At 46.1% G+C, this 25702-nt stretch overlaps 1 protein-coding gene across 1 annotated transcript in view; it reads right to left on the reverse strand.

Annotated features, from left to right (window-relative positions):
- NOS1 (nitric oxide synthase 1 (neuronal)) overlaps positions 1-25702 on the reverse strand; it is a 150240-nt gene that overhangs the window by 41811 nt on the left and 82727 nt on the right. Inside the window, 9 exon segments of the mRNA XM_011928709.1 lie at positions 1498-1556; positions 2127-2231; positions 3230-3374; positions 6654-6739; positions 8107-8301; positions 11885-11986; positions 15885-16059; positions 21720-21859; positions 24749-24897. Of these exon segments, the coding sequence (XP_011784099.1) occupies positions 1498-1556; positions 2127-2231; positions 3230-3374; positions 6654-6739; positions 8107-8301; positions 11885-11986; positions 15885-16059; positions 21720-21859; positions 24749-24897 (1156 nt within the window).

Consider the following 25702-nt stretch of genomic DNA (forward strand, 5'->3'; position numbering starts at 1 on the left):
AAAAAAAAAAAAAAAAAATTAGCCGGGCATGGTAGCATGTGCCTGTAATCCCACCTACTTGGGAGGCTGAGGCTGCAGAATCGCTTGAACCCAGGAGGCAGAGGTTGCAGTGAGCTGAGATCATGCCATTGTACTCCAGCCTTGGTGATAAGAGCAAAACTTCATCTCAAAAATATTTTTTTATTTCTATTTTTTAGAGACACGGTCTTGCTCTATTGTCTAGGCTGGGGTGCTGTGTACAATCATGGCTCACTGTAGCCTCGACCTCCTAAGCTCAAGTGATCCTCCTGCCTCAGCCTCTAGAGTAGCTGGGAATTCAGGTGCACACTACCACACCCAGCTAATTTTTAATTTTTTTTGTAGAGATGGGATCCTGCTATATTGCCCAGGCTAGTTTGAACTGTTTGCCTCAAGCAATCCTTCTGCCTTAGCTTCCCAAAGCACTAGGATTATAGGCATGAGCCACCACTCCCAGCCATCAATGGTAAGTTTGATTAGATGCTTTTTTACTTTACCAAATACCTTTAGAACTCAGTCCCACATTAGATGCAGCTCCATTACAAGCATATTTTTGACTACAGGTATGTTTTGTCTTATGAGGTATCTTATCTTTTGAACTCAACTTCTAGATTAGCTGCAACTTCACTGTGAGCCTCAGACAGGAACCTTCTAAGGAAAGAAGTTCCATTCTTTGATTTTAGCAACTTTTTTTTTTTTTGAAAGGTCTGGCTGTTCAGGCTGGCCTCAAATTCCTGGGGTCAAGTGATCCTTCTGGCTCAGCCTCCAGAGTAGCTGAGACCACAGGTATGTGCGACCGTGCCTGACTGCCTTGCACTGATTTTGAATGTAGGTTCCCAGAGAGAGAAAAATAAGAAGAAGAACAGTATTTAATATTTACACAGTGCTTTTTTTTTTTTTTTTTTTGAGAAGGTGTTTGCTCTTGCTGCCCAGGCTGGAGTACAATGGTGCGATCTCGGCTGACTGCAACCTCCGCCTCCCAAGATCAAGAGATTCTCCTGCCTCAGCCTCCCGAGTAGCTGGGATTACAGGCATGTGCCACCATGCCTGGCTAATTTTTGTATTATTAGTAGAGATGGGGTTTCACCGTGTTGGCCAGGCTGGTCTCGAACTCCTGACCTCGTGATCCACCTGCCTCAGCCTCCCAAAGAGCTGGGATTACAGGCATGAGCCACCGCCCCAGCACACAGTGCTTTTACATCTAGTTTGTGATTTTATTCTTACTAATTAGAAAGTCAAGGCAGGTGCTATAATCTCTATTTGATAGAAAAGGAAACTGAGGCACAAGGCTGTAAGTGACTCAGAAACCAAAATATTGGCCCTAGTAGACTGCAGACACCTTACAACTAAGACCCATCACAAATGGACTTCAGAGTACAGCCACCATCCAGAACTCAAATGTGAACCCCAGGTGCCGAAAGTCAATGTCCAGTTACCCTCAGGGGGTGGCAGGTGACGTCGGAGGGGTCATTCACTTACTTCCTTTCTTCCTGCACAGAGTTGGGGTGCCTCATTTCCATCAAAGCACAGCCAAATTTCTGGAGGTAAAAACATATGGATGAAATTAGCACATCTTAGTAAATGGGAAATCAGGTCGGGCACTGAGGGTCTGGGGTCCTGGCTGTCACAGAAGAGACTGATGCCTGGAGGTCAGGATGTCAGGAGTGGTCAGGGGCTCAGGCTGGACAGTAATGCCTGGGTTACAGACTCAGTGGATACACCTGCTGTTTAAATGACTACAGATGTGGACTCCCTACCCCCAGCACACAACTTCCTTTTGGAGACTTCCTTCTTTAAAAATATTGTCCCCACGTCCCTCATCTATATCAGGGGATATCAAGCTCATGATAGGAGCAGCCATTTTAAACAAGTAGCTTATTTAGGTGACAACATTTTCACCAGGGACTTGCTAACTAGTGGACACTCATAGACTGAGTACTTGGAATTGTCCAACCTTTGTATAACTTGGATCCAAATGGAAATTACTGGCTTTGAGGCTCTGGGAGGGTTTGCTACTGTATAGCAGGTGCAGGAAGAGTCTCAACTGTGGCCCCCACTTCTTCCTGATGATGGAACCACACTCTTGAACAGGTAAAAGTTCATCTCACCTCCCCATTCTCAGGGGGATCTCCGTTGCCAAAGGTGCTGGTAACCACAAGGACCAGAGTTTCATGTTCCAGGTGCACGATGTCATATTCTTCCATGGACATCACCTAGGTGGGCGGGGCACAGGTAGGGAATGGGGAGAGGAAGAAGGGGATGAGGAGAGAAAAGAGGTGGGAGAGACAGGAAGCGATGAGGGAAGGGGAAGAGGAGAGAAAGGAAAAAATGTGAGTAATTTTGAGTCATCTTCTTTTGAAGGAGAACTGAAAGATCTGGGGTGTTAGTATTTCAGTGGGCTCAAGTGGGTAGAACTAAATGCTTTTTGGTAGCGTGGGACCTTGCTATGGTCACTGTGGCCTGAAGGATTGTGGAGAGTCTAGAGCAATGGTTCAAGAGATTGACAGACACAGAAACAGAAACAGATCTTGATGGAATCCCTTGGGATTCTTATAGTCAATTGGTCTTGGATTCTTCCTGACCCCAGTTAGGTTGGGAATGATCTGGCTAGAGCTGACTAAGTCTTCTCAACCTCCTCTCTAATCCTCCCGCAAGCAGCGTGGAGCACCTGACCAAACAAGTCTGAGATATCTGCCTTCTGGAAAGATGATTGCCCTGTGTCTCATCACTGTCTGAGCAACATTTCTCAAAATAGGTTCTAGAAAATCCCAGTCTCCTGAGATGCTCCATGAAAACAAGTGATCCACGATCAAACATGTTTGGGAAACGTCTATATTCTATCCTCGCCTCTCTTGGAGATTAGAACACATGCTAATAGATTACAGGCTCTGGGAAGTCCTGCCACAGCAATGAAAACCATTGAGCTGTACTTCAGGCAAAGCTTCCCAAACTGACCTCAGAATGGTTTCTTATAAACCCTCTAACATTTTGCACTAAAGAAGGGAATTTCATTTTGTGACTCCTGGACTCATGGGGAGGGGGAAATCACAGTCCCCTGAAATTTACGCCAATGTGTGTGTGAGCTGATAGGCACTGTCAGTTGTGCTTTCATCCTTTGCCAAAGGCTTCTTCTCTGTTGACTTCCCTCTCTCCCCTTCCTGCCTTAATTTACCATGAGAAGCTGGCGGAGCTACGGCTACCCCCCACCTACCTTGGCATCAAAGGCGTGTTTGAAGATCTCACACAAGGTCTTGGCATAAGCTTGCGATTTGCCTGTCTCTGTGGCATAGAGGATGGTTGCTTTGACCCTTTTGGCCATAGCCTGCCCCATCAGCTTGGCCGAGAACTTGACAGCTCTGGAGGGAAGAGGATGGAGATGAGAAATGGGAAACAGAAAAGGGGAGAGAAGATGCTGGATTGGGACTTTTGTGCAAGAACCAGGATCCATGAAATATAACAGAAGAGAACTCTCTTGATCTTTGATGACTTTAGGGGTTTCCTCAGAGGCACTCGAAGCCCTTGTGTTTAAGCACCATATTATTAAATTTTATTTTATTTTTTTAACTTCTCTAGAGATAATGCTGGATATTAAATCCTTTATTAAATCCCACCAGAGGCCGGGCGCAGTAGCTCATGCCTGTAATCCCAGCACTTTGGGAGGCTGAGGCAGGTGGATTGCCTGAGCTCAGGAATTTGCCACCAGCCTGGACAACAAGGTGAAACCCCGTCTGTACTAAATTACAAAAGAATTACCCAGGCATGGCAGCTGTGCGCCTATAGTCCCAGCTACTTGGGAGGCTGAGGCAAGAGAACTGCTTGAACCCAGGAGGCGGAGGTTGCAGTGAGCCGCAATTGCACCACTGGGCACCACTGCACTCCAGCCTGGGAGACAGAGTGAGACTCTGTCAAAAAAAAAAAAAAAAATTCCCACCAGAGCAATTAGTCATGAGTTAAAAGGAGTAGTTAAGTTTTGCTAGCTTGTTACTTGATTGATCCCAGGCTTAAGAACCTTGGTTTGCCAAGCATTGCCTCAAAAGCTGATCGTTCATCCATTTCCTCTCTTTCATTCATCAAATATTTATTAAGTGCCTAACTATGTGTCAGTATTGTTACAGGAACTGGAGACCATAGAGAACATAGCTATGGCATGCACCTGTCATGGGGCTCGTATTCTAATGTGTGTGTGCATGCACAGTGTGAATGAGAGAAAGAGAGAGAGAAATGAATCACGAATAAGCCACCAGGCATTGAGTTTGATGGGATTTTAGAGGTTTATTGGTCCACAAGGGAAGGACCAGGTCTGATTTATTCAGCAATGCATGCCAAGGGTCTTGCACAGAGCCTGCTACCCAATAGGCACTAAATATCTATCAAAAGAAGTTATGGGATGGGCAGGGTGGCTCATGCCTGTGATCCTGGCACTTTGGGAGGCTGAGGTGGGAGGATCACTTGAGGCCAAGAGTTTGAAACCAGCTTGGTCAACATAGCGAGACTTTGTCTTTATAAAAAAAATAAGTTATGAATTTTAAAAGATGCTGCCACTGAGACCCTGGGGAGTCTGAACGTCAAATCCAGCCTCTTTCTAGCTAAACAGAAAAGCTCAAACCAGTGTCTCTTCCTTTTGCTCTACGGGGCAGGGCGAGTTCCGGGGGCACGTAGCAGACAGGCCAGAGGCTCAGAAATACCCGGGCTCTACTCCTGAACAAGCCTCCCTGTTGTAACTAGAACACTCATTGCAGACAAGTTACTAACTTTCCCCCACCTGGGATTATCAGCGTTAAGTTCATTATTTTTTAGAGTCAGGGAAACCGCCCACGCTGCAGGAAGACTTAGCTAAGGGGAAGAAACAGAAAGGAATAAAAGGTATCTGGAGGGTTCCCTTTGAATAATTTGAGCATAAAGACGCATCTATAATTAATTCCCATTGTTACTACCTAAAACTCAATAGTGCAATTAATGTTTTAGATTTCTCCCTCCCCTTTCCCCGCAGAGACAGTGGAGCTGAACTGAAGCCAACAAGTGCCCTCCCTGAGAATATCTGAGATGTTCTTGTCAAGGAAATGGTGGCTGCTGATGTGTTCTTGCTTGGCTGGGGGATGGGATTAGGGTGGAAGGAGAAAGATGGATGGAGGGAGGGGGAGAGAGAGGGAGAGAGAGAAAAGAGAGGGAGAGAGAAGAGAGAGAGAGAGAGAAGAGAAAAAGAGAGAGAGAAGAGAAAGAGAGAGAGAGAAGAGAAAAAGAGAGAGGAGAGAGAGAAAAGAGAGAGAGAGAGAGAGACTGATTGATTGATTGATTCTATGGGCTCTATTAATGGAGCCAGGACCTAGGTTTGGGTCCGTGCAAGACCAATGTGTGTCTTGCCTCTTGGGTCCAAGGCTTAGATGATACCTGTTGTATAACTAGTTATCATACATAGAGAATTCTGGACCTGAGGGAGCTGAGGAAACACAGTAGTGTCTTCTGACAAAAAGTTAGCTTCAAACAGTGGTCTTTGGTAAGTGGATCAGTGGGGTTCTCTTTTTTTGGGCAGAAGGCTGGCATCCCCATTAAATCAACTTAGTTAATCCTATCCTACTTGTCAGCTGGTTCCCTGGCTGCTCAGGCATGATTCAGGAAAATCACTCCTCAGCAGTCTCAGGCCATAACCCCCTTCCTGCCCCTCTTTGCTTAAACTTTGTTCATCTCATTCTTTAGCTCAATTGTCACCTCCTCTAGGAAGCCCTCCCTGACCTCCCAAACTCCATGAACCATTATTATTTCCAGGAACCATTCCTCGATGGTACCTTCCACAGCTGCCATGTTTACTGTATTTGTTGATTCTTTGACAAAGGAATGGCTGTGAGCTTCATGACAGCCAGGACAGCGTTTGTCTAGCTTGCCATGATCCCCCTGAAGCCTCACACGGTGCCTGGCACGGAATCTGTGTAGCTAGGACTACAGGCGTGTGCCGCGACACCCAGCTAATGAATGAATGAATGAATGAATGAATGAGTCAACGAACGAATGAGTAAAATTAGGGGTCAGCTCTGAACGAGGGTGCTCTCCAGGTAGTAGTGTGCTGGAGCCAACTAACTCCAGCTCCTCCCTACTCTGGGTTCAGTGACTTCCTAGGCCAGGCGCAGTGGCTCACGCCTGTAACCCTAGCACTTTGGGAGGCTGAGGCAAGAGGATTGCTTGAGGCCAGGTGTTTGAGACTAGCCTCGGCAACAAAGTGAGACCCCTCCAGCCTGGGGAACAGAGTGAGACCCTATCTCAAAAAAGAAAGAAAGAAAAAAAAGAAATTGGTCATAGTGGGAATATTTCCATCATGAAAACTGGCAAACATGAAAATCAAGGTATTACTATTACTATTTCTATTATTATTATTATTAGGAGGGCTGGTTCACCATCACACCATTGCCCCAGGACAAGAATTTAGGAAACTGGGGTGAGGAAAGTGAGGCTGAGAAGGAGAAGAGTTGGAACAACAGTCACAGCTCAGACTCAGACGCAAAGAAGGCACAGGCGGCTGGAGAAGACCAAGAAATCATATCCTACGGAGAGGTCAGAGGGCACAGGAGTCTGCCCAGCCTCCTTCTCTGGCTCTCTGAGTTCGTGCGCACATCCACCCCACCCGCCCACCGCAGGAAACTTACTCTGCCAGCTTCTTGAAGCCGATGGCTCGCCGCTTTGTGGGGGTCCCGTTGGTGCCTTTCCAGACGTGGGTGTTCCAGGGATCAGGCTGGGAAGAGAGGAGAGGGCTATGGTCATTCACTGCAGTGAGGGCATCTGGCTCTTGTTGGGGATGCTCAGGACCCCCTGGGGCTTGTGACTGCCTGACCCTTGGCCTCTGAAGGGAAGACTTCTGCCCACTGGTGACCACCATGGGGGTAGGGATGCAGGTGGTGGTGGGGGGGATCCTTGCCCAGTGGGTGGTCTGGCCTTGGCAGTGTCCTGCTAGCTCTTTCCCCTCAGCCCCCAGTCCCTCTCAAACTCTCTTCTTGTGACCCCTGACTACTCGCTCTCATTTCATCCCCATCTCTCTCTTTTAAGAGACAGGGGTCTCACTCTGTTGCCCAGGCGGGAGTGCAGTGGTGTGATCATAGCTCACTGCAGCCTTGACCTCCCTAGCCCAAGGGATCCTCCTATCTCAGCCTTCCAAATAGCTGGGACTACAGGGTGTGCCACCACACTCAGCTAATTTTCTTTCCCTTTCTTTCTCTTTCTTTTCTTTTTTCTTTTCTTTTCTTTCTTTCTTTTTCTTTCTTTCTTTCCTCTTCTTTCTTTTCTTTCTTTCCTTCTTTCTTTCTCTTTCTTTTTCTTTCTCTCTTCCTCTCCTCTTTCTTCTTTTTCTCTTTCCTTTCTTTCTTTCTTTCTCTTTTTCCCTCCTTCCTTCCTTCTTTCCTCCCTTTCTTCCTTTCCTTTCTTCCCTCTCTCCCTCCCCTTCTCTCCCTCTCTCCCTCTCCTTCTCTCCCTGTACCCCTCTTCGTCCTCACCCTCTCCTCCTCTTCTTCTCCCTCTCTCTCTTTCTTTCTGTCCCACTCTGTTGCCCAGGCTGGAGTTCAGTGGCTTGATCTCAGCTCACTGCAACCTCCACCTCCTGGGTTCAAGCGATTCTCTTGCCTCGGCCTCTTGAGTAGCTGGCATACGCCAGGCTAATTTTTTGTATTTTTAGTAGAGATGGGGTTTCACTATGTTGGCCAGGCTGGTCTTGAACTCCTGACTGAGGTGATCCACCTGCCTTGGCCTCCCAAAGTACCGGGATCACAGGTGTGACCCACCATGCCCACACTGCTAATTAAAAAAAATTTATTTTTAGAGATGTGGTCTCAATATATTGCCCAGGGTAGTCTCAAACTCCTGGCCTCAAGCCACCCTCCCGCCTCAACCTCCCAAATCACTGGGATTATAGGCATGAGCCATCATGTTGGCCTCATATTGTCTCTCTTGTTCTTTCAGCTAGACCTGTGCTGTGCAATATGGTAGCCACCAGCCACACGTGGCTATTGAGTGTCCAGAGCGCTAGCCTGGGTTGAAATGAGCCTAAATGTGACACACACACCAGATACAGGACACTTAATATGAAAAGAGGCAGGGACAGGGAAGGACCTGGTATTCAAAGGAGGGGGTGAGCCGGTAGTTGAGCATCTCCTGGTGGAACACAGGGGTGATGCTTCCGGACATGGGGGGCACAATCCACACCCAGTCGGCAGGGCAGCCTCCCCGGCAGCGGTACTCATTCTCCATGTGCTTAATGAAGGACTCGGTGGCGGAGTGATGGTCAACAATGGTCACTTTGTCACTCTGTGGGAGGAGACGTGACATGGGTCAGGAGGTACGAGAAGCTGGGGTATTTTGGGACTTCCTCCCCCAAAGAGCAGCATTTCCCAAAGGGTGGTCCCTGAGATGGTTTAGAATAGTGTGAAGTGAAATGGTGATTCTCTTTGCATTTCTTGTCCGGTCCTTCCACTTAGACCCAGAAGAAAGTCTTCGTTGGGTGCTATTGTATCTTTAACACCTCTCTTGTCGATCTTGCCAATCTTCCTCTCTCCCATCCCATCCCCTACTCCCTCCCTCCCTCCCTTCCTTCCTTCATTTTTTTTTTTTTTGAGATGGAGCCTTGCTCAGTCACCCAGGTTGGAGTGCAGTGGTGCGATCTCAGCTCACTGCAAGCTCCGCCTCCTAGGTTCACGCCATTCTCCTGCCTCAGCCTCTCAAGTAGCTGGGACTACAGGTGCCCGCCACCACGCCCGGCCAATTTTTTTTTGTATTTTTAGTAGAGATGGGGTTTCACCATGTTAGCCAGGATGGTCTCGATCTCCTGACCTCGTGATCCACCCGCCTTGGCCTCCCAAAGTGCTGGGATTACAGGCGTGAGCCACTGTGCCTGGCCTTTTTCTTTCTTTTTATATTTTTTAATTTTTATAGGTTTTTGGGGAACAGATGGTATTTGGTTACATGAGTGGTGATTTGTGAGATTTTGGTGCACCCATCACTTGAGCAGTATCCACTGCACCCAATTTGTAGTCTTTTATCCCTCACCCCTTCCCACCTTTCCCCACTTAGTCCCCAAAGTCCACTGTGTCATTCTTATGCCTTTGCATCCTCACAGCTTAGCTCCCACTTATGAGTGAGAACATGATGTTTGGTTTTCCATTCCTGAGTTACTTCACTTAGAACAACAGTCTCCATTTCCATCCAGGTTGCTGCGAATGCCATGAATTCAGTTGGTTCCACATTTTTAGCAATTGCAAATTGTGTTGCTATAAACATGTGTGTGCAATTATCTTTCTTGTATAATGACTTCTTTTAGGTTTTTTTTTTTTTTTTGATACAGTGTCTCACTCTGTCCTCCAGACTGGAGTACAGTGGCGCAATCTCAGCTCACCGCAACCTCTACCTTCCAGGCTCAAGTGATTCTCCTGCCTCAGCCTCCTGAGTAGCTGGGATTACAGGCGCATGCCACTACTGCCCGACTAATTTTTGTATTTTTAGTAGAGTTGGGCTTCACCACGTTGGCCAGGCTGCTCTTGAACTCCTAACCTCAAATGATCTACCTGCCTCGGCCTCCCAAAGTGTTGGGATTACAGGTGTGAGCCACTGCGCCCCGCCTACTTTTAGTTCTTTAAGGAATCTCCACATCATTTTCCATAGTGGCTGTACTAGTTTACATTCCCACCAGCACTGTAGAAGGATTCCCTTTTCACTGCATCCACACCAACATCTATTATTTTTTGTTCATGGCCATTCTTGCAGGAGTAAGGTGGTATCACATTGTGGTTTTGATTTGCATTTCCCTGATCATTACTGATGTGATGTTGAGCATTTTTTTCATATGTTTGTTGGTCGTTTGTATATCTTCTTTTTTCATTTGTTATTTATTATAGAGACAGGGTCTCACTATGTTGCCCAGGTTGGCCTTGAACTCTTGGGCTCAAGTGATCCACCTGCCTTGGCCTCCCAAAGTGCTGGGATTACAGGCATGAGCCGCTGCATCCACTGCCCTCCTCTTTTTTTTTTTTTAATAAGAGGGAGGAACCGCAGGCAGTATCTAGCTAGAATTGCTCAACTTTGATTTGTTTTCCTTCTGTTTGCTTATTTGTTTATTTAATATTACAATTAACATATTTATGGCAACCAGTGCTGGCTCTCCATTTAGGGTGGTGACATAAAATCTTAAAATACACATTTTTAAGTAATAAAGATGAGTCGATTAAGAAATAAAACAAGCACATCCCAGCTGAGGTGGGGTGGACTGGCTGTCAGGGAAAGCTGGCCCCAGAGCCTGCTGTGGTTGATGGGTTTGAATTCACATCTTGTCCAAGCAATGTTTTCTCTCTGTGCCCACAAACCTTGTTCCCTTCCTGCACTTTTCTGTTTTCATTATTCATCTTTTTTTTGAGATGGAGTCTCGCTCTTGTCACCCAGGCTGGAGTGCAGTGGCCCGATCTTGGCTTACTGCAACCTCCACCTCCCGAGTTCAAGCAATTCTCCTGCCTCAGCTTCCTGAGTAGCTGGGATTACAGGCGCTCGCCACCACACCAGGCTAATTTTTTGTATTTTTAGTAGAGACGGGATTTCGCCATGTTGGCCAGGCTGGTCTTGAACTTCTGACCTCAGGTGATTTGCCTGCCTTGGCCTCCCAAAATCCTGGGATTACAGGAGTGAGCCATAGCGCCTGGCTAGTTTTCATTGCTCATCTCAATCACATCCCTGTTGTCTGTGGCTTGACAGACTTCATACCAGTCCATCAGGCCACATGCCACACTCCTGAAACCTTATTCTCCATGGTTAAGAGAGAAGGGAGGTGGCCTCCTTCCCTCTTGCCCTGTCTCAACTTGTCCCTTCCCTTTGACATTCCTCAGTGCACCCACTCTATCCAGATCTGACATGGGGACCTATGGCTTCTATTCCTATCCCTCCACGGCTTGATTTAACACATTCATTCTGCTGGCTGTGTGTGCCTCTCATGTGCCTCTATGGGGGTCTAGCTGCCTAGACTGGAAGCTCCCAGAGGACAGTGATGGCCCCTATTATAGAGAGCAACTACCAGTCTCTAGATCTCCTGGTTGGCCCAGGAGAATCGTAGTTGATGTCCATTGTCCTGGCATAGTTATTACTAGTGTCCCCCTCTGGCTCTCAAAAGCGTTATGGTGGCCAGGCGTGATTCATGCCTGTAATCCCAGCACTTTGGGAGGTCGAGGCAGGTGAATCACCTGAAGTCAGAGTTCAAGACCAGCCTGGCCAATATGGTGAAACCCTATCTCTACTAAAAATACAGAAATTAGCTGGGCCTGGTGGCGCGCACCTGTAATCCCAGCTACTCAGGAGGCTGAGGCAGGAGAATCGCTTGAACCCAGGAGGCGGAGGTTGCAGTGAGCTGAGATTGTGCCACTGCACTCCAGTCTGGGCGACGAGTAAAACTCCATCTCAAAAAAAAAAAAAAAAAAAAGGTTGTGGCTTAGTTGATGCATTTTCCAGCCATCCTGCTATAATGCCATTTAGCACAGCCTTATGCATTTAGGAGCCTATACGTTTCTGATCATGTTGAAGAGTATTTGTCTCTGTTATGTGATAGTCTGAGGCCCTAAGAGATGACAAGACAGAAAGGATGCCTCTTGTTTGAATTCTAAAGAACTCTAAGCAACAAGACAGAACACTCCCCTACCTCTGCCACCGTCTGTTCATCTCTTCATCAAATGGTCCCCACCCAAGATCCACACTGGAGAGGAGGGCATGCAGGATGGAAGTTAGACCATGTTCATGGACACAATCCCCCCAAAGGTAGTGTCTGGCAGTGAGGTCTCTTGACCCTCTGCACTAAGGCTCTGAAAGGTTTGAGCTCCCATATGAGGCTTGACCCTGGTGGTGTGGGCCCTGGTGTTACCTGGAAGCTATAGAGAACCGCGATATTGATCTCCACCAGCGCCTGGTCCTTCCACAGGGAGGACGTCTTCCTCATGTCTAAGTTCATCTTCTTGGCCACTTCCTGGAAGAGGAAGGAAACACAGATTTACAGGCTGGAGTATCTCTGGATTTCAGATTGAAGAGGGACAGGGCTAGTGGCATGAAAGAATTTCTTTTCTTTTCTTATAAATGGAGTCTCACTTTATCGCCCAGGTTGGAGTGCCGTGGTATGATCTCGGCTCACTGCAACCTCCACCTCCCGGGTTCAAGTGATTCTCCTGCCTCAGCCTCCTGAGTAGCTGGGATTACAGGTATCTGCCACTATGCCTGGCTAAGTTTTTGTATTTTTAGTAGAGATGGAGTTTCACCATGTTGGCCATGTCTCAAACTCCTGGCCTCAAGTAATCTACCTGCCTTGGCCTCCCAAAGTGCTGGGATTATAGGCATGAGCCACCTTGCCTGGCCAAGAATTTCTTAATTAATTAATCAACTAATTCATAGACTAATAAACTCACTCATTCAAAAATTTTTTATTGATCTGTTGGACTAGGTATGAAATAAAAATGTAAAAATATTTAAAAAGTTACAATCTTTATTGAGAACCTACCAGCAGCAGGAAACTAGAGACTTGGTTGGCCCTTTAATTATTAAGCTTGTATTCTAATGGGGGACAGAGACACTTAATATAGTGGTAGGTGCTAATTCCTAGAAGAAAATAAGGAAATGGGAAGAAGAGGGATATAGGGGCTGGGCTAATTCAGCCGGGGTAGTCAGGGAAGGCCCACTGTGGAGACAGCATGCAAGGCGAGGCCTAAGTGATGAGAAGCAGTCAGATATCCGCAGATCTGGGGAGGGAGTGCTCTAGGCAGAGGTGGCAGCAACAGCAAAGGCCCTGGGGTGGGATCAGGCTTGGACTATCTTACATACAGAAAGAAGGCCAGAGGGTGCTTGGAGGGTGGTACATAAGGGGTAGTTGGTGGGAGTGAGACAGAACTAGCTGGTGTAAGATCTTGAAAGACAGGCCAAGGAGTCAGGATGTTATTCCAGATGTGATAGGCACAGGGGGCAGGATCTCTGGAGCATTTTTTTTTTTTTTTTTTTTTTTAGATGGAGTCTTGCTCTGTCGGCAGGCTGGAGTGCAGTGGTGTAATCTCGGCTCACTGCAACCTCTGCCTCCTGGGTTCAAGTGATTCTCCTGCCTCAGCCTCCCAAGTAGCTGGGACTACAGGTGTGTACCACCACGCCCAGCTAATTTTTGTAATTTTAGTAGAGATGGGATTTCACCATGTTGGCTAGGATGGTCTCGATCTCTTGACACTGTGATCCACCCACCTCAGCTTCCCAAAGTGCTGGGATTACAGGCGTGAGCCGCTGCACCCAGCCTCGGGAGCATTTTAACAGAGATGTGGGTCTGTGAGTGCATCATCTGCTTTCTAGTAGGAAAAGCTCTTCATCCACCCTACTCTACCCCTAGAGTGGTCACGACCTAGCATCTAGGCCATGGGTGCTTTGAGCTCATGAGGCCCCTGCCAGACTCCATCTGACAGATGAGGAAACTGAGGCTCAGAGAAGTGCCTGGACTTGTCCAGTGTCCACAGAACCAGCTAGCCTCAGAGCTGGAGCCCAGGGAGATGCCTAATATCTAAGACCTTGGAGCTGCTCTCCAAGCAGCTGATGCCTTTGGTAAAATTACTTGCAAAAAAAGGAACTCATGACATGCATGTTACAGCTAAGGCAGAAGCAGGAGCTGGCGTGAGGAGCAGGGAAGACTCAATAGCAAGTGCATTAATTAAAGCCCTGCTTTTCACTTCCTCTGTCAATACTAGTCACTGGTGGGAACCCAGGTCTCATTATGGGACTAGAATGCAGCAATTTCTTGGGTTTGGGTAAACTGCTCCCAGACCCAGCTGTCAATGTTTGTACATCATGGCAGGTGGAATTGGAGGGTTGGGTGGGAGAAAGGCTCATTTCAGTTACCCGGAGACTACTCTTTGCAACTGAAATGTAAACAGAAATCAGAGAGCCGACTTATTAACTCACTCTTTGAGGCTGAGGCATTAGTTTCTGCTTGGGGTCTCTATCAGTGACACATTTGCAGGAAGTATACATATAATAAAGCTGGAGTGTATGACAGAGGAAAGTACACACACAGAGGAAAGTATGTATAGAAGAACAATGCTATTGTTATTTTATGCATTATTTTGGTTACAAGAATAGAAATTAATTGCAGGGGGGAAAAATCTCCTTAAAAAATAATCCCCAAATGCAAGTTGAGCCACATCTACGAAAACTGCCTGAAACATTTTTTCCTTCCTGCCAGAAGTTTGCATGCATTAGTGGTTGTTTAGGCTGGGCGTGGTCGCTCACCCCTGTAATCCCAGCACTTTGGGAGGCCAAGGTGGGTGGATCACCTGAGGTCAGGAGTTTGAGACCAGCCTGGCCAACATGGTGAAACCCCATCTTTACCAAAAATAATAATTAAAAAAATTAGCCGGGTATGGTGGTGGGTACCTGTAGTCCCAGCTACTTGGGAGGCTGAGGCAGGAGAATTGCTTAAACCCGCAAAGTGGAGGTTGCAGTGAGCCAAGATCGCACCACTGCATTCAAGCCTGGGTGACAGAGCGAGACTCCAATCCCCTACCCCCCCAAAAAAAGAAAGACAGAAAAAAGAAGTTTGCATGCATCAGTGGTTGTCCAGAAGAATCTCCTAGGGAACTTTGCAAAAATGCAGATACCCAGGGCCCACCCCAGACCTATGACATCAGAACCCCGATGAGTGGGACCCAAGCATCGCGAAGCCCCCCAGGTACCCTCCGATGTGTGGCAAAGCTGAGGATCCCTGGCATCTGTTTTCCACAGTGATACCAGTGGCTTTTTTTTTTTTTTTTCTTTGAGATGGAGTCTCGCTCTGTCGCCCAGGCTGGAGTGCAGTGGCGCAATCTCAGTTCACTGCAACTTCCGCCTTCCCAGTTCAAGTGATTCTCCTGGCTCAACCTCCTGAGTAGCTGGGATTATAGGTGCACGCCACCATGCCTGGCTAATTTTTCTATTTTTAGTAGAGACAGGGTTTCACCATGTTGGTCAGGCTGGTCGCAAACTCCAGGCTGTGATCCGCCTGCCTCGGCCTCCCAAAGTGCTGGGATTACAGGTGTGAGCCGCCGCGCCCAGCCAACCAGTGGATTTTTAACAACACAAACCTCATGCTCGGTTCTGGGTTCTAATCTTGGTTCTGTGCCTTAGTTCCTGTGTGACACAGGCCTGGTCCTTAACTTCTCTGTTTTTCGGGGCCCTCTTTTGAAACAAATCCAACAGCAGCAGAGTGTTGTCAGAGACATTTGCTGACAAAAATGCAGCAATCATGATGCTTTCACCAAAGTTGGGCTTCAGGAAGCACCGCTCCAGCACTTTTTAGTAGATACGGATGACTCAGCCCGGGAGGGAATCAGACCCTCCGCCGAGAAATGCTTAGAGTAGGGAACCACTGCCAACCCTCCTCCCTTGTTTTTTAGAAAAGACACTAAATACGTCCCGAATTTGTCAGTCATCCTCAAGCTCTTCTAACAAGATTTAAGACTGAGAGGCAGTGGAGTGGGGTGGTAATGAACTTGGACCATAAAGTCAAACCAGATACACGTCCCAGCCCTGCTGCCCGCTAGCTGTGTGACCTTGAGCTTGTCATCTGTCGAAGGGGGATTCTCATACCTCAAGGTTCAGGTGAGGATTAAATGAGAATGGAACACAGAAACAGTGCTTCGAATGGTGTTAGCACATGCTATGTGCTATGTGTGTGTTTGCTGTCATTTTCATCATCGTTAAAGACATGGATGCCACTGGCACTTCCAGGGGCTTCTCTGGAACTGCAGTTCTATTCTAACCCCTTCAAGTTTCCAAGCTACCAAGCTCATCGTGGAGAAAGGGACTGCTGAGCTGGCACCCTCTCCTATGTGCTTTTCCCTGTGGTGACCAGACAGGGTCCTTACCTCCAGGATATTGTAGCGGGAGTTGTCACAGTAGTCGCGGACACCAATCTCTGTGCCCATGTACCAGCCACTGAAGGGACAGGCGCTGAACTCCAGGCCGCCAATCTCCAGGAGCATGTTGGACACGGCAGGGAGGCCGTACCACTTCAGCCCCAGGTCCTTGAACCACTCAAACCTGCAGGGAGCAACAGGGCCCAGCTCACCTGGAGCAGATGTCTCATGGGCAGGACAGCTTGAATCTAGAGAGGCTGAAATGCCAAGGATTGAGTGGGACTGACAAGGTCAGAATACGGTTCCTGGGCCCTGCTTCAGATCCGTGCAATCACAGGTTCTGCAGCTCGGGCCTGAGAATGTACATTGTTAACATATTTCTCAGGTGTTTCGGATGGATATCCAGGCCTGGAAACTACTGCCTTAGGCTGCCGTTTCTCTCCCAAACCCACCCTGAAAGTGAGTCCAGGAGAAAGTGTGGGGACCTCTCTCCTGCTTCCCTGACTGAGTACCCTCCTACCCTCAGGGCCTTTGCACAGGCAGCCCCTTCCTCCTGGGATCTTCTCCCTTCCTTCTGTGCTTTCAGTTCTTACTCATACTTTAATTTTCAGCTAAAATCATGCTTATTCTGGAAAGCCTTCCCTGAGGCCCAGCTGGTCAGGGGATTTCATCCTAGGTACCATGAATTTTATTTGCAGCACTTTATTAAAATTAAGTGGTTATTTGAGTAATTATGTGTATAAGCACTTCTCGTCCTTGAGATCATAAGCACCGTGGGGGCAGGGATTGAGTCAGCCCCGAAGCTAGCACAATGCCTGGCCTGCATGGGGAACAATGAACTGTGCTGGATGAGCCAATAAGTGAATGAATAAACGTAGAGGCTACATTTCACCAAGGAACTGGGTGAGTTCCCAGATATCAGGGAGTGTCAGAAGCCTCAGCGCACCTGCTCCCTCTCCAAGGCTGGGGCTAGGGTGAGGCAGATGTGGCATTATCCTTGGGTGTAAAATTTAAGTCGCGGGAGCTATTAGCTTGGTGCAAAAGTTGGTTGTGGTTTTGCAATTACTTATGAACCAATCTAATGGTTTCTCTCTCTTAAGTTTACTTTTGCCATTAAAAGTAATGGCAAAAATCACAATTACTTTTGCATCAACCTAATAAAAACTCAATAATTAATATCAGTGCTATTATTTATCTATACAATATTTTAAATTAAGGCAACATTTAAAAAATCAAAATGTATGCATATATATGATGAACAATGACGTAGGATTCCACCCTATACTTGTATGGTACCTTGTTCATCTCACCCTAATCTCAGTCCTGAGCTGGATCCTATCTTTATTGAAAATGTTGATATATTGTTCATCATGTGCTTTTTTTTTTTAAAAAAAAGTTAACTTTGAGACCAGAAACTATAAAACTACTAGAAGAAAACATCAGGGAAATGCTTCAGGATATTGATCTGGGAAAGGATTTTATGAATAAGACCTCAAAAGCACAGGCAAAAAAGCAAAAATAAATACACAGGATTATATTAAACTAAAAAAATGTCTGCAGAGCAAAGAAACAAGCATCAGAGTGAAAAGACAACCTAAAGAATGGGAGAAAATATTTGAAAACTATTCATCCACCAAGGGATTAATATCCAGAATATACAAGGAACTCAAACATTTCAAAAGCAAAAAACCCAAACAATTGGATTAAAAAATGGGCACTTGCTCTGAACAGACATTTCTCCAAAGAAGACAGATAACCAACAAATACAGGAAAAAATACTTAACATCACTCATCATCAGGGACATGCAAATGAAACCCACAATGAGATAACATCTTAGTGCAGGACGGCAATTATAAAAAGACAAAAAATAACAAATGCTGGTGAGGTTGCAGAGAAAAGGGAACTCTTAAACACTGTTGGTGGGAATATAGGCTAGCACAGGAGTATGCAGAACTGTACGGCAGATCCTCAAAAAACTACAAATAGAACTACCACGAGATCCAGCAATCCCACCAGTGGCCACTTACCCAAAGGAAAGGAAATCAGGTTGGGCGCAGTGGCTCACGCCTGTAATCCCAGCACTTTGGGAGGCTGAGGCAGGCAGATCATTTGAGGTCAGGGGTTCGAGACCAGCCTGACCAACATGGTGAACCCCCGTCTCTACTAAAAATACAAAAATTAGCTGGGTGTGGTTGTGTGTGCCTGTAGTCCCAGCTACTTGGGAGGCTGAGGCAGAATGGCTTGAACCTGGGAGGTGGAGGTTGCAGTGAGCCAAGATCGCACCACTGCCTGGGCTGGAGTGAGACTCTGTCTCGAAAAAAAAAAAAAAAAAGGGAAAGAGCATCAATATGTCAAAGTGATATCTACATCTCCATGTTTATTGCAGCACTATTCACAGTAGCCAAGATATGGAATCAACCTACATGTCTAACAACGGATGAATGGATAAAGAAAATGTGTGAGGTAAAGAAAATCCGTGAGATATACATATATATATATATAAAATATATATTGACTATAGTCAATAATAACATAATTGTATGTTTCAAAATAACTTAAAGAGTATAATTTGATTGTTTGTAACTCAAAGGATGTTTGAGGGGATAAATACCCCATTCTCCACAATGTGCTTATTTCACATTGCAAGCCCATATCGAAACGTCTTATGTACCACATAAATATATACATAGATAAATACATATATAAAAATATACACACCTACTATCTACCCAAAAAAATTAAAAGTAGTAATAAAAAAAAAACTCTACCAGGTCTGGTATGGATCAAGTTCAAAAGAAATTTGGAGTCATGAACTCCAAATTAATTTATCTATCTATCTATCTATCTATCTATCTATCTATCTATCTATCTATCTATCTATCTATCTCCACACTGGAATACCATTCAGCCACAAAAAAGAATGAAACCATGTCACTCACAGCAACATGGACAGAACTGGAAGACATTATGTTAAGTGAAATGAACCAGGAACCAACAGTTAAACACTGAATATTCTCACTCATAGGTGGAAGCTAAAAAAAAAATTGATCTCATAGAAGTAAAAAGTAGAACAGAGGATGCTGGAGGCTGGGAGGTGGAGGAAGAAGGGGGAATGGGGAGTGATTTGCTAAAGGATACAAAATTACAGCTAGAAAGGAATAAGTTCTACTGTTCTATACCACTGTAGGATGACTATAATTAACATTAGCATACATTTTCAAATAGTTAGAAGAAAGGATATTGAATGTTTCCAATACAAACGATAAGTGTTTGAGACAATGAGTGTGTTAATTACCTTGATCTGATCACTACACATTATATATATTAAAACATCGTTATATATCTCATGAATATATGCAATTATACATCAATTAGAAAAACAGAATGAAATATTAATTTTGATTTAAAAATATTGCATTCTTATATTTATCTTGATTATTATTGAGTGTGTTAGCAACCCCCTCGATTTTATTCAATCCCAGGTGTGAGTCTAGTGCCTCACAGCGGGTGTCCTTCACTCTCAAAGGGCAAATGCTGTTTGTGTTGCTGCCCTGAGACCTTGAAGCAACTTTATGACTCCAAATTCCTTTTGAACTTGATCCACACCAAGTTCTATAGAGTTTTTTTATTATTATTATTTTTAATTTTTGTGGGTACATAGCAGGCGCATGTATTTATGGGGTACATGAGATGTTTTGACGCAGACCTGCAATGTGAAATAAGCACATCAGGGAGAATGGGGTATCCATCCCCTCAAGCAGTTATCCTTTGAGTTACAAATAATCCAATTACATTCTTTATTTTAAAATGTACAATTATGTTATTATTGACTAGAGTCATCCTGTTGTGCTATCAAATAATAGGTTGTATTCATTCTTTCTAAATATTTATTTTTTGAGATGGGGTCTTGCTCTGTTGCCCAGGCTGGAGTGCAGTGGCACGATCTGGGCTCAACTGCAACCGCTGCTTCCCAGATTCAAGCAATTCTCCTGCCTCAGCATCCCAAGTAGCTGGGATTATAGGCACGTGCCACCATGCCCAGGGAATTTTTGTATTTTTAGTAGAGATAGAGTTTTGCCATATTGGCCAGGATGGCCTCGAACTCCTGACCTCAGATGATCCTCCTGCTTTGGTCTCCCAAAGTGCTGGAATTACAGGCGTGAGCCACCGTGCCAGGTCTCTATTTTTTTTTTTATATACCTCTTTTTTTTTGAGACGGAGTCTCGCTCTGTCGCCCAGGCTGGAATGCAGTGGCCGGATCTCAGCTCACTGCAAGCTCCGCCTCCCGGGTTTACGCCATTCTCCTGCCTCAGCCTCCCGAGTAGCTGGGACTACAGGCGCCCGCCACGTTGCCCGGCTAGTATTTTTGTATTTTTTTAGTAGAGACGGGGTTTCACCGTGTTAGCCAGGACGGTCTCGATCTCCTGACCTCGTGATCCGCCCGTCTCGGCCTCCCAAAGTGCTGGGATTACAGGCTTGAGCCACCGCGCCCAGCCTATATACCTCTTAACTGTCCCAATCTTCCCCTCACCCCCTTCCCAACCTCTGGTAACCATCCTTCTACTCTTCATATCCATGAGTTCCATTGTTTTGATTTTTAAATCTTATAAATAAGTAAGAACATGTGATGTTTGTCTTTCTCTGCCAGCCTTATTTCACTTAACGTAATGATCTCCGGTTCCATCCATGTCGTTGCAAATGACTGGATCTCATTCTTTTTTATGGCTGAATAGTACTTCATTGTGTATCTGTGCCACATTTTCTTTATCTATTCACCTGTTAATGGACACTTAAGTTGCTTCCTTAGTGTTGCAGCTATCGTAAACAGTGCTGCAAGAAACACAGGTATGCAGATATCTCTTTGATATACTGATTTCCTTTCTTTTGCGTATATACCCAGCAGTGGGATTGTCGGATCATATGGTAGCTCAATTTTTAGTTTTGTGAGGAACTCCAAACTGCCCTCCATAGTGGTTGTACTAATTTACATTGCCACCAACAGTGTACAAGGGTTCCCTTTTCTTCACATCTTTGCCAGCATTTGTTATTGCCTGTCTTTTGGATAAGCCATTGTAACTGAGGTGAGATGCTATCTCATTGTAGTTTTGATTTGCATTTCAATTGAGAGAACTGCTTAAAACTCTACAGGACTGGATCATCAGATCCTATAGAGTTTTAAACAGTTCTCTCAATTGAAAATGTGGGTCAGGTACAGTGGCTCATGCCTGTAATGCCAGCACTTTGGGAGGCTGCGGCGGGAGGATCACTTGAACCCAGGAGTCCAAGACCGGCCTGGACAACATGGCAAAACCCCGTCTCTACAAAAAATACAAAAATTAGCCAAGCATGGCGGTGTGTGGCTGTAATTCCAGTTACTTGCAGGGGCTGAGGCGGGCGGATCACTTGAGCCCAGCAGGTCGAGGCTGCAATGAGTCACGTTGGTGCCACTGTGCTCCAGCCCGGGCAACAGCGGCAGACCCTGTCTCAAAAAAAAAAAAAAAAGAAAAAGGAAAAGGAAAAGAAAAAGCATGCTCACAACAAGACAGTATAGTGCTTCTGCTCTTTCAATGCTTAGGGCTGGAAGAACGGCAGGTCCTTGTTAATGGCTTAGGAGTGAGATGCTTCAGGAAAGGTGGTGGTCTCTGGGCTGGTCAAAGAGGTCTTTTTGTTCCTTGAGGGAACTCACTCTGCCCAAGCCCACAGTGAGGACAGGAACCAAGCCCCCCTTTCCCCTTTCAGCTTCTCTCTGGACTAGAAAGAAAGCCAGGGGGGACGGGGCTGGGCAAAGAGGGGCACTGGGCAAACCCACTCACCCTCTCCCACCCCTTGCCGGTCCCTCTTACTTGGGGTGCCTGATGGGAACTTCCAACACCAGCTCTGGAGGAATCTGGAAGAGCTCAGGGTCATTGCCGTTGGCCTGAAGCAGGAGCGGCAGGACGTCGAAGCGGCCTCTCGGAGGTTTCCAGCCCTGCTGTATGCAAATCTGCAAGCAGACCCGGCCAGGTAATGCCACTGTAACCCACACCCTACAAACATGACCCTTATGTGGGAAGCGGGGGTGGGGTGGATAGAGATTCAAATGCAAGCCCCCAGGAGACATTTCCTCTGGAGGCTCTTGGATCACGTCACCTGCTTTATAAAGTTCTCCCTGACATCATCATGTATTAGGTTGGTGCAAAAGTAATTGTGGGTTTTGCCATTACTTTTAATAGCAAAAACCACAATTACTTTTGCACTAACCTAGTAACTAGCATGATTTCTCATGGGCCCACAGGACAGAGGCAAACCCTTCCTCTGGCACTGAGCGTTGTTTTCCGGGTCTTCCCTGCCCACTGGAATTTCTAGAGGGCAAGGGCTGAATCTGACTAACAAGCGCATCTGCAGGTTGCCAGTTCCGTGTTTGTATTAGGTGTTGTAAGATACAAAGAAAATCTGCTGAATTTGATGAAGGCAGATGTATTAGAATTACAGTATAAAATGCATTTGTTAGAGCAGCTGTCCAATAAAAATATAATGCAAGCCACCTAAGTAATTAAAACTTTCTAGTAGCCACATTAGGAAAAAAAACAACAGGTGAAAATAATTTTGATTTTATCTTTTTTTGCTAGGCTTCTTCAAATCACAGGAGAAAATAATTTTAATAATATACTCATCTTAAATAAAGTTCAACAATGTCCTTGATATTAATATTAATTTATTAAGAGTATATTAAAATATTACTATCATATATTCTAATTATATATTTGACATTAAAATTAAATATGTAACACACTTATTCATCCAATAAATATATCAAATAATACATTAAATATCAACATTAATTTATTAATAATAAATTATTATGAGTGTATTTAAATATATTAACATTAAAATTAAGATATACTTATTAATCCAGTGAATCTATTCATTTGTTAATAAATATATTATCCTAATGTATCCATATTATTACTATTTCAACATCAAAAATGATCAACGGGCCGAGCATGGTGGCTCATGCCTGTAATCCCAGCACTTTGGGAGGCTGAGGTGGGCGGATCATGAGGTCAGGAGATCGAGACCATCCTGGTCAACATGGTGAAAGCCTGTCTCTACTAAAATACAAAAAATTAGTTGGGCATGGTGGTGCACATCTGTACTCCCAGCTACTCAGGAGGCGGAGGCAGGAGAATTGCTTGAACCCAGAGTTGCAGTAAGCTGAGATTGCACCACTGCACTCCAGCCTGGCAACAGGGTGAGACTATGTCTCAAAAAAAAAAAAAAGATCAATGAGTTATTTCCCTCTCTTTTTTGGACTCAGACTTTGAGATCCAGTGTATATTTTCTCTTATGACACATCTCAACTGAGACTGGCCACATTTCAAGTGACCAACAGCCACAGGTGTCCCTATTAGGGCAGGGTTAGAGGGTTTCAAAATGTAAAATTACATGGTTAGGTTTGGAATGATTCTTTGTGCTTAGTAAAAAGAGGAAGCACCAAATCATGGTATAGGAGAACACGTCCTGCTCAGCAAGGTTTCCAGAGATGGAGCGAGAGGAAGAGTTTGGGGCGTTTATGTTCTGGCGACCACGAAGACAAGGTCAGCCAAGTACACAGCGCTCAGCCAAGTGGAGCAGGGAGTCTGAGCCTGGCTGCCTCTAAAACGGCACAGGTGCAGCTCTTGGTTGCCCTGGTTACAGTCCCCTCCTCATGAGAATAACATTTTCATAAGAAAAGCCACATGCAAACGAAGTTGGCAGCCAGGAGGGAGTGGAGAAGCCCTTAGCTTTGCCAGCTACATCTTCAAGGAGGTACCACCGGGGAGGGGCTTGAGCAAAGGACAATAGTGAAATTCAGCAGGGTATGAGTTGGGTGATAAAGGAAAGGTGGTAGCAGGCCTGTGTGCCTGAGATCATTCTAGACCCAGGATGTGATTGTGCTGTCCTGTGGGCATGGTCCGTATAAGCTACCATGTCTTACCTGTACTACCTGCCCACGCTACCACCTGGAAGGAACCCTGGGCTGGGAGATGGTGGTAGTCACTTTCCTGGTGGCTTTTATGAACTGACTTGGGCTACCAGTAACTGTAGTGATATTGGTGACAGGCAAAGTCAAGCCTACTCAAAGGCTCGGGTGGCTCAAATTGTCATATCAATGAATGAATGAATGATATGAAACTGACATATCTCGTAACTCAGAAAAGGTGGATGCCAGATATGGCTTCCATTTCTCGGCTCTTCCTTTCCTGGTGACAGGCAGGAAGTTTGGACTGTAGTTCTAGCTTTTCTTTTCTACTCATTTAGCAGTCTTTTTTTTTTTTTTTTTTTGAGATGGAGTCTCACTCTGTTGCCCAGGCTGGAGTGCAATGGGGCGATCTCTGCTCACCACAACCTCTGCCTCCCAGGTTCAAGGGATTCTCCTGTCTCAGCTTCCCGAGTAGTTGGGATTACAGGTACGTGCCACCACGCCCGGCTAATTTTTGTATTTTAGTAGAGACGGGGTTTCACCATGCTGGCCAAGCTGGTCTCGAACTCCCAGCCTCAAGCGATCCGCCCCCCCTCAGCCTCCCAAAGTGCTGGGATTACAGGCGTGAGCCACCGCACCCGGCCCATTTAGCAGTCTTGAATAACTCACTTGGCCTTAGTGAGACTCGGTCTACCCATCTGTGAAATGGGAGAACAGTTCCCATCAGGAGGGCTGAGTGACCAAATGTCCAGCTGTAAAATAATTAGAATGGGGAACAGCCTGATGGAGAAGTAGGTTTGGAGAAGAGTAAACGACCCCATTGGCGGCTGTCCCTGTGACGATAGTATTAAGGCCAAAAAAGTCTGTGGGTAAAGTCTGGGGACGTAAAAGCCCATGTTGGGGCAGGGTAGGGGGCGGAAACGCTCGCACCTCTGTGAACTGCACGTTGGCCGGGTCCCCCAGGGTGGAGCCATCGGGCTGCTTGTAGCCAGCGTAGCGGATGAGCTGGGAGTTCCAGACTCGGAAGTCGTGCTTGCCATCTGTCCTCTGGGGGAATATGGTGATGGCAGACCTGCGGTGGAGAGAGGGGAACAGCCGGCATCAGGGCGGGACTTGCGCTGTGGGAATATACTAAACATGGTGCCACCCAGGGCCACAGCCGCTTGAGCCTCAGGGTGGATTACCTCCGTGCCAAGGTCCTCAGCGCCAATGGAGCGGCGGTCGGAAGGGAGGGGCCATGCTCTGTTCCTCCACCGGAACTATGGTGTGAGGAAAACGGTGGAGGGGGTGGGAGGCCCCATGCCACCATGCTGAAGGAAAGAATCTCTTTCTAGCTGGAGACTTTTAAATAATACTGACTTGAGCCAGTCTTCCAAAGGGTTATTTTGCAGCCAGTCATTTCCATGGCAACATCAGACCCTGTTTCCCTTTAAGAATGCACTATGTGCCCGGGCGGTGGCTCACCCCTATAATCCCAACACTTGGGGAGGCCGAGGCGGGTGGACCATGAGATCAGGTGTTCGAGACCAGCCTGGCCAACATAGTGAAACCCCGTCTCTATTCAAAATACAAAAAATTAGCTGGGTGTGGTGGTGCACACCTGTAATCCCAGCTACTTGGGAGGCTGAGGCAGGAGAATCGCTTGAACCTGGGAGGCCGAGGTTTCAGTAAGCCAAGATCACACCACTGCACTCCAGCCTGGGCAACAGAGTGAGACTCCATCTCAAAAAATAAAAATAAAATAAAAATAAAAAAAGAATGCACTACAGGCCAGGCATGTTGGCTCATGCCTATAATCCCAGCACTTTGGGAGGCCAAGGCAGGCGGATCACGAGGACAAGAGATGGAGACCATCTTGGCATACATGGTGAAACTCTGTCTCTA

The sequence above is a fragment of the Colobus angolensis genome, unplaced genomic scaffold (assembly GCF_000951035.1).
Source record: "Colobus angolensis palliatus isolate OR3802 unplaced genomic scaffold, Cang.pa_1.0 Scaffold79, whole genome shotgun sequence".
Lineage (NCBI taxonomy): Eukaryota > Metazoa > Chordata > Mammalia > Primates > Cercopithecidae > Colobus > Colobus angolensis.